The sequence below is a fragment of the Lissotriton helveticus genome, chromosome 7, assembly GCF_964261635.1.
Source record: "Lissotriton helveticus chromosome 7, aLisHel1.1, whole genome shotgun sequence".
In the NCBI taxonomy this organism is placed as follows: domain Eukaryota; kingdom Metazoa; phylum Chordata; class Amphibia; order Caudata; family Salamandridae; genus Lissotriton; species Lissotriton helveticus.
Genome location: NC_136068.1, coordinates 1,448,632,135 through 1,448,644,366, shown reverse-complemented (window position 1 = coordinate 1,448,644,366; position 12,232 = coordinate 1,448,632,135). Strand labels below are relative to the sequence as shown.

At 45.1% G+C, this 12,232-nt stretch overlaps 1 protein-coding gene across 1 annotated transcript in view; it reads left to right on the top strand.

Moving 5' to 3' along the window:
• Positions 1-717: 717 nt before the first annotated feature.
• LOC144769530 (olfactory receptor 6N2-like) overlaps positions 718-12,232 on the top strand; it is a 65,790-nt gene continuing 54,275 nt past the window's right edge. The window contains exons 1-2 of the mRNA XM_078653673.1: positions 718-1,626; positions 4,522-4,543. Coding sequence (XP_078509799.1) covers positions 718-1,626; positions 4,522-4,543 — 931 coding nt within the window. The remainder of the gene's footprint in view (positions 1,627-4,521; positions 4,544-12,232) is intronic.

The following is a 12,232-nucleotide window of genomic DNA, read 5'->3' as shown; positions in this document are numbered from 1 at the left end:
TATATAGATGAGCCAATGGGCCAGCTTTTCACATGCTGTGCACTTTGGGCTGTGGAACCTAGTGGGTCACAGTTGCATTGCAAGCCTAGAGATATACCTTACAGGGCTACTGCAGTGGGTGGCACAATGAGTGCTGCAGCCCAGTAGTAACATTTAATTTAACAACCCTAGGTACAGGTATTACCATATACTAGGGACATTACTAGGGACATGGAAGTAAATTAAATGTGTCAATTAGATGTGTATCAATATTACCTTGTCTACAAAGGAGAGTATAAACACTATACCACTGGTTACCATGGGTTAAGTGCCAAGAGTTTTACAGCCAGCAAAAATAGGGTTCAGATAAAAGATAAAAAATCTCAGGTGACCCGGCAGGAGTACTAAATTTTCAACCATTTCCTTCAATTATTCATTTGACATTTGCTTCTTTCTACATCTCTTTCCTTATGTTGAGTCTTTCGTTTTTGGTTTCTTTCACACCCTATTCCTTCTTCTTACTTCACCTTCAACCGTGCTTTAATCTCTGATGTGACTAATATATTTAAATTAACATTCCATCACCTAAGTCTGTTTAGAAAAGATCAGTATTATTTGAAATGCCGTTTGAAGGTGAGACATATGTAAGTTCATAGATTTTTTCTTGTGGCAAATCATTCATCATGCATGATGCTGACAATTAACACTATTTATTTTGCAGAGGCATAATTCTACAAAATGGAAAATAAAAACAAGACAAACATCAAAGAGTTTATTATCATGGGTTACCCCAACCTGGACCACATTGAAAATTTACTTTTCATACTTCTGCTTCTCACTTACCTGCTTATTATCACAGGAAACACAATTGTGTTCTCTGTCATCAGGCTCAGTCCTGCTCTGCAGTCACCCATGTATTTTTTCATCTGTGTTTTATCTTTCCTCGAGATCTGGTACACAGCTGTGACAATACCAAAAATGTTGGCCAACCTCATAGCAGAAAAGAAGAGCATCTCTTTTATTGGATGCCTCTTGCAGATATATTTTTTCCAGTCCCTGGGAGTCACAGAAGCATCACTCCTTACTGTAATGGCGTATGACCGCTACCTGGCCATTTGCAATCCTTTGCTCTACTCAACCATCATGACATCCACATTTTCAATCAAGTTGGCTGTCAGCTGTTGGCTTTGCAGTTTTCTTTACCCGGTGACTGAAATTATTTTAATTTCAAAGCTGCCTTTCTGTGGCCCAAATCAAATTGAGCACATTTTTTGTGACTTGCACCCATTGATGAGCTTGGCTTGCACTGATACCTCACTTAGTATCTCGGTGGAGTTTGCGCTTAACTCTTGCGTGGTCATTGGTACCATGTTCTTCATTCTTTTTTCCTATGTAAAGATCATCAAAGTTATTTTACAAATCCGTAGTTCAGAGGGAAGGCAGAAGGCATTTTCTACTTGTGCGGCACATCTCACAGTAGTCTTCATATTTTTTGGGAGTGTAGGTTTCATGTATATTCGACTCACAAAGAGCTATGGTGTTCACTATGATAAGACAGTGGCTGTGGTGTATTCTGTATTGAAACCACTTGTCAATCCAATTATCTACAGCCTAAGGAACAAAGAAATTAGACACGCAATACAAAAGATCCTTCATCAAAATCTATCCTTCATCTAAAATGCTACAGTGTTGTAAATTTCCTTATTATTGGGGATGTCAGGTATGGAACTACAAAACAGGATTTTGTATCGCAGTTCTTTCTGCTCTCAGCAGAATCGGCCGCTCCACTCACTGCTCCCTGCCTCCTGGAAGTGGTATCGTACACGCAGAGACCCGGTCTCACTCCCTACCAGAGCCTGCATTACTGAATTGAAGCGCCTACTCTGTGATTAGCGCTAGACCGCTGAGCATTTCTGAGACAACCAGCATTATTAGCGCTAGACCGCCGAGCATTCATTTTAATAAGTAGCATTATTTTAGAGAAGCGCCGAGTCTGTGCTGCCTGACAATACATTACTGCCTGCAATTGTGCTGTGTTTGTTTTTTCATCGCGCTCGCCTCCATTGTGCCCCTGTGTTGTTTTGCTATTGCCTGCTTACTGCTGCCATTTTGTTTGTTGTTGACTCCACCCCGCCTCCCTGCAGACCCTCCCTCCCACTGATACTGACCTCGCTGCCCCAGCTCGATCGCGCTGTGACCGTCCTGCTCTCAGCAGAAGCGGCCGCTCCACTCACTGCTCCCTGCCTCCTGGAAGTGGTATCGTACACGCAGAGACCCCGTCTCACTCCCTACCAGAGCCTGCATTACTGAATTGAAGCGCCTACTCTGTGATTAGCGCTAGACCGCTGAGCATTTCTGAGACAACCAGCATTATTAGCGCTAGACCGCCGAGCATTCATTTTAATAAGTAGCATTATTTTAGAGAAGCGCCGAGTCTGTGCTGCCTGACAATACATTACTGCCTGCAATTGTGCTGTGTTTGTTTTTGCATCGCGCTCGCCTCCATTGTGCCCCTGTGTTGTTTTGCTATTGCCTGCTTACTGCTGCCATTTTGTTTGTTGTTGACTCCACCCCGCCTCCCTGCAGACCCTCCCTCCCACTGATACTGACCTCGCTGCCCCAGCTCGATCGCGCTGTGACCGTCCTGCTCTCAGCAGAAGCGGCCGCTCCACTCACTGCTCCCTGCCTCCTGGAAGTGGTATCGTACACGCAGAGACCCGGTCTCACTCCCTACCAGAGCCTGCTTTACTGAATTGAAGCGCCTACTCTGTGATTAGCGCTAGACCGCTGAGCATTTCTGAGACAACCAGCATTATTAGCGCTAGACCGCCGAGCATTCATTTTAATAAGTAGCATTATTTTAGAGAAGCGCCGAGTCTGTGCTGCCTGACAATACATTACTGCCTGCAATTGTGCTGTGTTTGTTTTTGCATCGCGCTCGCCTCCATTGTGCCCCTGTGTTGTTTTGCTATTGCCTGCTTACTGCTGCCATTTTGTTTGTTGTTGACTCCACCCCGCCTCCCTGCAGACCCTCCCTCGCCCCTCCCCTTCCACTATCCACATATGTCAGTTGCATTTGCGCGCAGCGTTTACGCGCAGCGACCGCGCCCAATCCGCGCCGAAGGTGCGCCAAAGGTAAGCCCGTCTACGCCCGTCCGCGCCTGGACCGCGCCCAGCGCCAGAGCCCCTGGTCCTCGCAATGCCCAGCCCTCCCGCATTACTTACGACGCCTCCTCCCTCCTAGCCCTCAACCCCGGCCGCTCCCTCAACTGCGTCCAAGCTGCTCCTGGACACACCCATGGACCCTTTTCCTGCTACTCCTGCAAATTCGACAGCACCAAGAACAACTCCTCATCTACGAACTCACAACAGACATCCGATCCCAACCACCTACAATGCATCCTGCTCAACACCCGCTCGGTCCACAGACACGCCATTGACCTCTGGAATCTACTCGACACCATCTCCCCGGACGTCGCCTTCCTAACAGAAACATGGATGAATGCCTCTTCAGCCCCAGACATCACCATTGCCATCCCGGAAGGCTATAAGATAATTCGCAAGGACCGTACCGGCCACACAGGAGGAGGCATCGCTATCGCCCATAAGAAATCCATCCGCATCTCAACCAGCTCAGACGTCAATCTCGCCAACTCTGAACACCTTCACTTCCAGATCCACATCGACCCCAAGACCACACTCAGAGGCACCCTCCTTTACAGGCCACCAGGATCCCGCGCACAATTTAGTGAAGACATCACGGACTTCATCACTCCACAAGCGCTCCCCTCCGAGGACTACATCCTTTTGGGAGACCTCAACTTTCACCTTGAAAAGAACAACGACCGCAACACCACCACCCTTTTGGACAACCTCGCAAACCTCGGACTTAAACAACTTGTCACTACCCCCACCCACATCGCAGGTCACACACTCGACCCTATCTTCACCTCCAGCAAGCATGTTTCCTTCAGCCACACCACAGCTCTCCTTTGGACTGACCACAGCTGCGTTCACTTCACCTACAACAAGCCCACATCCAACAACCACCCCCAACCCACTCTGCTAAGAAACTGGAACAAAATCACCATCGACCAGATCTCCTCATCGCTTCTTCAAAAGCCCCCCGCCCACTCCTCGAACCCAGACCAAGCAGCCACCAACCTCACCCAATGGTTATCCAACAGCGCCGACATCCTAGCACCACTGAAAAAACGACAAATCAAACTAGGCAGCAAGAAGGCCTCCTGGTTCAACGATGACCTTAAGAAATCCAAAAAACTCTGTCGCTCCCTCGAGAAGGCCTGGAAAAAAGACCCAACCACCAGTACCAAGGACGCCTTCAAAAACGCCACCCGCATACACCACCAACTAATCCGTAATGCCAAGAAAGCAGCCTTCAAGGACCGGCTAGATAACAACGCCCACAATAGCAAGGAATTATTCAACATAGTCAAGGAATTCACCAACCCCTCAGCCAACTCCAACGACATCACCCCCTCTCAAGCCCTCTGCGACTCCCTAGCCTCATTCTTCCACAACAAAATTGCAGACATCCACAACAGCTTCGACAACCAACCCGGAGACCAACCCACCCAATCCCCTACAGGACCCCCACCCCCCCTGAACATCCTCAATGACTGGAAGCCGATCTCCACTGAGGACACCATCCGTCTGATGAACTCTATCCACTCAGGATCCCCCACTGACCCTTGCCCTCACCACATCTTCAACAAAGCAGACTCCATTATTGCACCACAACTCCGAGACGTCATCAACTGCTCCCTCAACTCCGCAACCTTCCCGGAAAGCTGGAAACATGCCGAACTCAGCGCCCTCCTGAAGAAACCCACAGCTGACCCCACCGAACTCAAAAACTATCGCCCTATCTCACTCCTTCCATTCCCGGCCAAAGTCATCGAGAAAGCTGTCAACAACCAGCTCGCCGCATTCCTCGAAACCAACAAATCCCTCGACTCCTCACAGTCCGGCTTCCGAGCCAAGCACAGCACCGAAACCGCCCTCATCGCGGCAACAGACGACATTCGAACTCTACTGGACAATGGAGACACAGTCGCCCTCATCCTCCTCGACCTCTCCGCAGCCTTCGACACGGTCTGCCATAGCACCCTTCTACAGCGCCTCAAAAACATCGGAATCCAAGGAAAGGCACTGGAATGGATCACCTCGTTCCTTTCCGGAAGAACCCAGAGAGTCCGCCTTCCACCATTCAGGTCAGAGGCTACTGAAGTCATCTGCGGCGTACCTCAAGGGTCCTCACTCAGTCCCACCCTCTTCAACGTTTACATGAGCCCCCTCGCGGCCATCGCACGCCAACATAACCTCAACATCATCTCCTATGCCGACGACACTCAACTGATCCTATCACTCACCAGAGACCCTAACATGGCCAAAACCAACCTACACGAAGGAATGAAAGAAGTAGCCGAATGGATGAAGCACAGCCGTCTGAAACTGAATTCAGACAAAACAGAAGTCCTCATCTTAGGTACCTCCCCCTCCGCCTGGGACGACTCTTGGTGGCCAGAGGCCCTTGGAAAAGCACCCATCCCGACGGACCACGCACGGAACCTGGGCGTCATCCTGGATTCCTCACTCTCGATGTACAGACAAGTCAACGCCGTTTCTTCATCTTGCTTCAACATTCTCCGCATGCTCAAAAAAACATTTCGCTGGATCCCTACCGAAACTAGAAAAACAGTCACCCACGCTCTGGTCACGAGCCGACTGGACTACGGAAACACCCTCTACGCCGGCACCACCGCAAAACTCCAGAAAAAACTACAACGCATCCAGAACGCCTCAGCCAGGCTCATACTAGACATCCCGCGTAAAGAACACATCTCTGATCACCTGAAAAACCTCCACTGGCTCCCCGTCAATAAGAGGATCACTTTCCGGCTCCTAACCCACGCACACAAAGCACTCTACGAAATCGGACCCGATTGCCTCAACACACGATTATCCTTCTACGCCCCCTCCCGCCAACTACGATCCTCCAACCAAGCCTTTGCCACTGTACCTCGCATCAACAAAACCACCATGGGAGGTAGATCCTTCTCCTACCTAGCAGCTAAAACTTGGAACTCACTTCCCACTCACCTTCGCCTTACTCAGAACCACCTAGCATTCAGAAAGCAACTCAAAACGTGGATATTCGACAAGTAACTCCCCACCCTTCTTCAAGCGCCTTGAGACCCTCTGGGTATGTAGCGCGCTATACAAATCTTTTGACTTGACTTGACTTGACTATTTTTGAAACAATTGTGATAATGATTTGAAAAAACGCTGATTTGAATTTAATGGCAGTGGCATCCACAAACCACCATGGCATATTTTACAATAGCCTTCCAAATACCAACTAGAGATGCAGAATAAAATATAGACCTCAGCTTTTAAACTGCTCATGTGACAAGTGATTGTGCTGGCATCACTTGGTTTGCAATCAGGGCACGATTCAAATTCAAGATCATGTTCGTTATCTTCATCTGCTTTGCAGGCTTGAAATCCGTCTGCTTCTGCAGCATGATTACCCAACATACATCATGCTCCCATCAACTACCTGCTGCTGAAGGCCATCCCACCCTTTTCTAACTCAATCAACCAGGGTGATTGATGCTTTACAGTATCAGCATCAAAACTCTAGCAGACTCATCCCATTCAACTTAGGACTAATGCCATTCGCTTATAAATCAGCAAGAGAGTAAAACATGTTTATGTTTTTTGAAAACAGAATGCCTCATTTACAGGTTGGCGGGCCCAGACACAGCCCACTGAGTTTAGAGTTTTCCACGCAGATGGTGGAGACGTTTCCCCTCTGAAACAGTTCCTGGTTCCACAGCGGTACCAGCTGTGGGGAAACAAAAATGTACTGACACATATGCCATGTCATTGATATTTTTCTTAGACCTAAGTAAAGGGTCGTCTTCCAACTAACACATAACTAATGTCTCATATGTTTTTGGAGTGTTGTCTAAGCTTGTAGAACACTTTTCTGGACTTTGGGAACCAGACATCAAGAGGCAAAATCAATAATGATGCCTGGGTCGCTCTAAGGCCCTGATTATGAGGTGGTTGGTATATCCTGATCCATGGGTAAACACCTGATTATGCAAGGGTAAGAATTATGAATTGCTAGGTGTTTAACTGTCATTACATTTTGGCAGGTCAAGCCCGCCAAAATGTAACCGGCCAATATCATATAGTTTTTTCCATACCATGTGGATTTTGGGAGGTTTAACACCCAAATCTGCAGGATATTCCCTACCAACTCATGATAGATGTTATTTATCACACCCGATAAATAACATGGTATCGTTATTTATCACATGCGATAAACAACACCTAAACTCATATTCAGGGCCAAACTAGTGATTTCCCTTCATTGCCTTTCCTATTACCCCATTGCACTTTTCCTGCCACAAAACCAATTTTGACGGTGGCTCCACAGTTGGGAATAGCATGTTCCCAAAAACATTAAATAAGTTGGGGAAAACAAGAGGAGGATGGATGGGACATCTGTCAATGTTTGGCAGATATCTTGTTACCGCTAGTTCTATAGGTAGTTTTTTCTTACCTGAACATAATTTTGTGGATTTCCTGATCATTGGCCTCCCTGTACCTCTTGGAGTTTCCTGCATTTTGTAAGGGTATGCAGTTGCCTACCTGTGTCTTATGAGTGTTCGTTGGCACCATGACTTGAGAGCATTTAGCACTGAAGTACTTTTCTTAGTGAGTCTTTTCGCCAGAGGTCTCGTAAACTGTTGTGCTGGGACTCACATGCATTTTGTGAGTGTCTGCCTTTCTGACACTTTTCTCAAATGTGATATTGAATAGAATATGAATGGAAGTATCCTGGTGTTAATACGGGTACTGATGTGTTGTTTAGTATGTTGTGTGAGCATTTCACAAGGAAAAATGTAATCTCATAAACTACTATAGGACTCTTGCCAAAAACGTATTGAAACTCTTTCTTACCTCCTCTACTCTATAAGGCTGCAGTTTGACTCAGCCTCCAAAAGCACACTTTCAGCAGATGTGGCGACAATAGAAATGGCGTCAGAGAAACAGGCCAATTTAGAGTGGACCATTCTAGCTGACATCTCTTCTATCAGGATGATTATGGTGGTCCCAAAAAGAAAACTTTAAAATATCACTGCATGCTGGAGGAGAGCTTGCAGAGCATTGGGAATTTATCTAAAGTGGGTCAGAGATATGGACCCCCATCTACCTCTAGAACTCAAAATAATAACTATTATTCCACTATGCCACTCTAGGATACAGATCTGACATCAACTTTTTTTTCTTGTGGGATTCCTTGTAGCGTAATCACATTACCTAATAATTCTGTGAGATTACACAGAATTAAGCAAGAAGACTAGTTCTGGATTTAGTGCTATTTTCGTAGTGCAAAAATGCCCAATGTTGTCCAAAATAGATGTGTGGATGCATTCTGTGCTACGAAATAGTATTAAATGCAATAGTACATGAATAGCAGATAGAGCATCCACTCACGCTTGTTAAATGTGCACTTGGGATAGGATTTTACCCCAACTTACTCCCGGATTTTAGTAATAGTTTCTTAGAGCAAGATTCACTCTCATGTCCAAAATGGACAATAGACACAAGGATGTATTCAATGCTAAGAAAAAAGTGCTACATGCAACAGGAACATAAATATCAGCCGGAACAGTGCACACACTCCCTAAATGTGCTTTTGCATTATGATTTTGCCCCTTCCCTCATCCACACATCCTACTTTTCCCTGCTCCCTGGCCCCTCCCCTTTCTCTACTTCCGGCTCCCCAGTTGTTAGACCCTCGCACGGGGAATGCTGTGCCATGGGATGGGTAGTTGCTCATCCACTCACTTGCCCACCATCCTCCCTCATACTCTGATGTTGTATTATTACACTCCCTAACCCTGGCTTGTGCATTTGCACAGTGTAGCTCCTGGGGAGCACCAATCTTGTCCTGCACTGTATCACATTGCATTGTATTGTACTGTCTCGTTTGTGGTTTTGCATTCCTTGAATGATAAATAAAGACTACAAAAATGATTTTCCCCCCAAATTAAGCGTAATTATGTTAGCGGGCATAATCACATTTATATTCAGTAATATTCAGTAAATAATATTCAGACCACCAATATTCAAGTGAACTGCTGAGGAGGGCCATTCACTCACCTGTGTCACTCATCACCTCATGCGCACAGTGGCATTATCTGATGTGCCACATGGTGAAAGCTATTTTGTGGAACTGCCGCTGACTGAAATGTAGTAGTAGGGGAATTAAAGTCTGTGTGATGTCATTTTTGTCAGTCTCTTCCCTCTCAGTATCATTGAAATCTTGCTGGTCATAGAGAGAAAAAACTTTAAGACACCTCCCACAAGCTCAGAGAAACCTACAGTGTTTCAGTGACATCTCTTATGTGGATACTAGAAACGGATCCCTAATTTTTTGATCTATCTCCTGGAATGCAAGTGATGACACTCTGCTATGACTCCCTGGCATGCCTCATCTGCCTCCATATTTTCTTCTATCCAGCAACTGCTCCTTCCATTCAAGCTGTGGCCATTTCAAGGGGAAAATGTCAGCTACAATAGCAGCTTTCTCCAGAAAGGCAGTGTGACAGCTGGGTTGCCAATGATAACATGATCTCCAAAAATCTGAGAAACCACCATATGCTTATATAACCCAGCTTACAACCCCTCACTACATAACTTTTTCTATTCAACTGTAAATTTAATTTAGGAACAGAGATGGCAATGACCAATGCCCTGCATGTAATGGCAGTTCAAGTTAAAATGGTCTAAACATGCTGTTTCTTTTAACTGAGTTTGGATACTATTAAAATAAAGAATGTGTGGAATAGTTGTTCACAACTCACTTTTAATTAGGAGATTTATTCCCTTTTTTTCACATTACGGGGCTTAGACGTTTGATAGATGACACCATAATTTACACTTTATTATTTTCTCACCACTTCACACAAACCTAAGAGTTAGGTCACACGTCTTTCTTTTCTGTCACGAACGTTGCAGAGGATGACATAAAGAGCAAACTGGTGAGTTCCAACCAGTAGCTCCTTGGATGGTGCTTACGTGAGGCACTTTCTGACTTCTCTCACGTTTTTCCTTTAGTGGGTATGAGATTAGCTGTGGTGGTTGATCATTTGTAAATGACAAAATACTTAGGGCCATATTATCAAGAAAGGGCGATACAATATTGCCACTTTTATCAGCAGGAAACTGCTGCTAAAGCGGCAATAATGGGCTTGATAATATGCCCTTGTCAATTCCCATAGAAGCCCAGGTTCTGGTGTTAACATGGGCTTCTATGGGAATTCACAAGGGCATATTATCAAGCCCACTATCGCCGCTTTAGCGGCAGTTTCCTGCAGATAAAAGTGGCGATAATGTATCGCCCTTTCTTGATAATATGGCCCTTAGAGGTGGGCAAGACAAGATAATTCAGCATAGCCATACCTAGGAGTACATAGTACCCGCTTAATATATGTTATAATGACAACAAAGTGCTCTGTTTAACTAAGTTATTTTTGTCCACCTGGCTATATTCCCTCTCTTGCGCCTTATTTTTTTGCTGTCATACAGAACTTCTGTACCTGTCCTGGATGTCGAAGGAACAAGAACAGTACTTCATCCGCATATTGCGGCAAAAAAGAAAAGAGATTTGTCTCCATTGATCTGATCAAACCACACTATGTAGCCTGTACTCAATATTAGGCCATGTGGGCTCCTGGGTAGCCGCCGATTCTACTCTATGAAGTAACAGAGTTGCCAATAATGGAATGGAACTCATGCCTATTGAAATTCAACAACAAAGCACAAACAAAACACAGATTTCCATTCGGCCTAATACAGACATCTATGTGAATATGTCTCACAACTTGTCATCTGCCAGTTCAACATAATCTGCTGTGCTACCAAAGATAGACCGAACAGTCTCTGGCTACTTCATCGATTTTGATACCTTCTCTCTGGTTCCGAGTGAACCTGAGTCACCACCAGCTTCTGTTTCCCACAAAGAAAAAGTATATAACCTCTACTTTTGGCTGAAAATGACTTCTTTTGTTTCTCCCTGGCTACAGCTCTGGATTGCAATTGGTCTACCCTTCCTAGTCCTTTGGATAGGTGCAGTGACTGTCTTTTACCTGCTCCTGAATGAACATTATCTCCCAGAACGCTACAAAGTACAACATGTGAACTTGGGCCTGAAACCTCATACGTCATCTCATCATGAAAAAAAGACTTGTCCTTTGTGAAAATGACAGCAGTTCCGTTTCCTGAAGGAATAGTCTGGGGCAGGGTTTCCTATGATGTATTGGGTCCCACTGAACTCTTGAAAGTACCATATGTATTTAAAATGTCTTTGAATTATATCATCACCTCCACTACATTCTCTAATGATTGGGACTTTGAAACTATGAATAGCATGTTGTGTGATTTAGAACAATGTGCTGCTTTTAGAAAAAATGAAATGTATGATGAAACTTCAGATTTTTACACCATGTATTGTTATCATCACTATGGTCATCATTTCTTGCACAATACAAGTATTCCATGTAATGGTTTTACTTACCATCAATGAGAACAATTCCCCACACTCCAGAAAGGTAGTTCACAAAGGTTTGCTCAAAGTTTGCTTATTTTTCTGGGTTTAACACTTCAGATCCGACCTCGTATTATTATAAAGTTGCGCCTACACCTGCAAAGAAAAATATACTCACAAACACGAAACAGATATACTCTTCTTCCATTATTTCCTAGCCTTCATACCACATGAAGGGTCGGTCAGACATTAGAGAATACAAACCAACAACAGTTTATTGAGAGTACACCCAGAGTGGAGCCCTATCTGCCCAGTCGCAAGGAGTGCTGCAGAGGGGACTGGGATCAGTAAACATAACAATACATTAGGTTCACTTTGAAACCAATGAAAGCACGCCCACGAGGAATTTTCCAGGGAGATGCAGCTGGACATTAAATTACAAAGGATTAAGTTTCGATTCTAAGGGCCGGGCATACCTTTTCTACTATTCACTCTGCCTGTACCCACCAGTAGACAAGTGGGAGAAGGCCTATATCTAACAGGAAAGGTATGTGCTAATAAAAACAGTGCATTTATTAGTGTAGCAAAACTCAACTCCGAAGAAACATGACCTAGAGAAGGCCGTTTCTTGGAAATGGCAAAGGATTAGTTTTGATTATGATA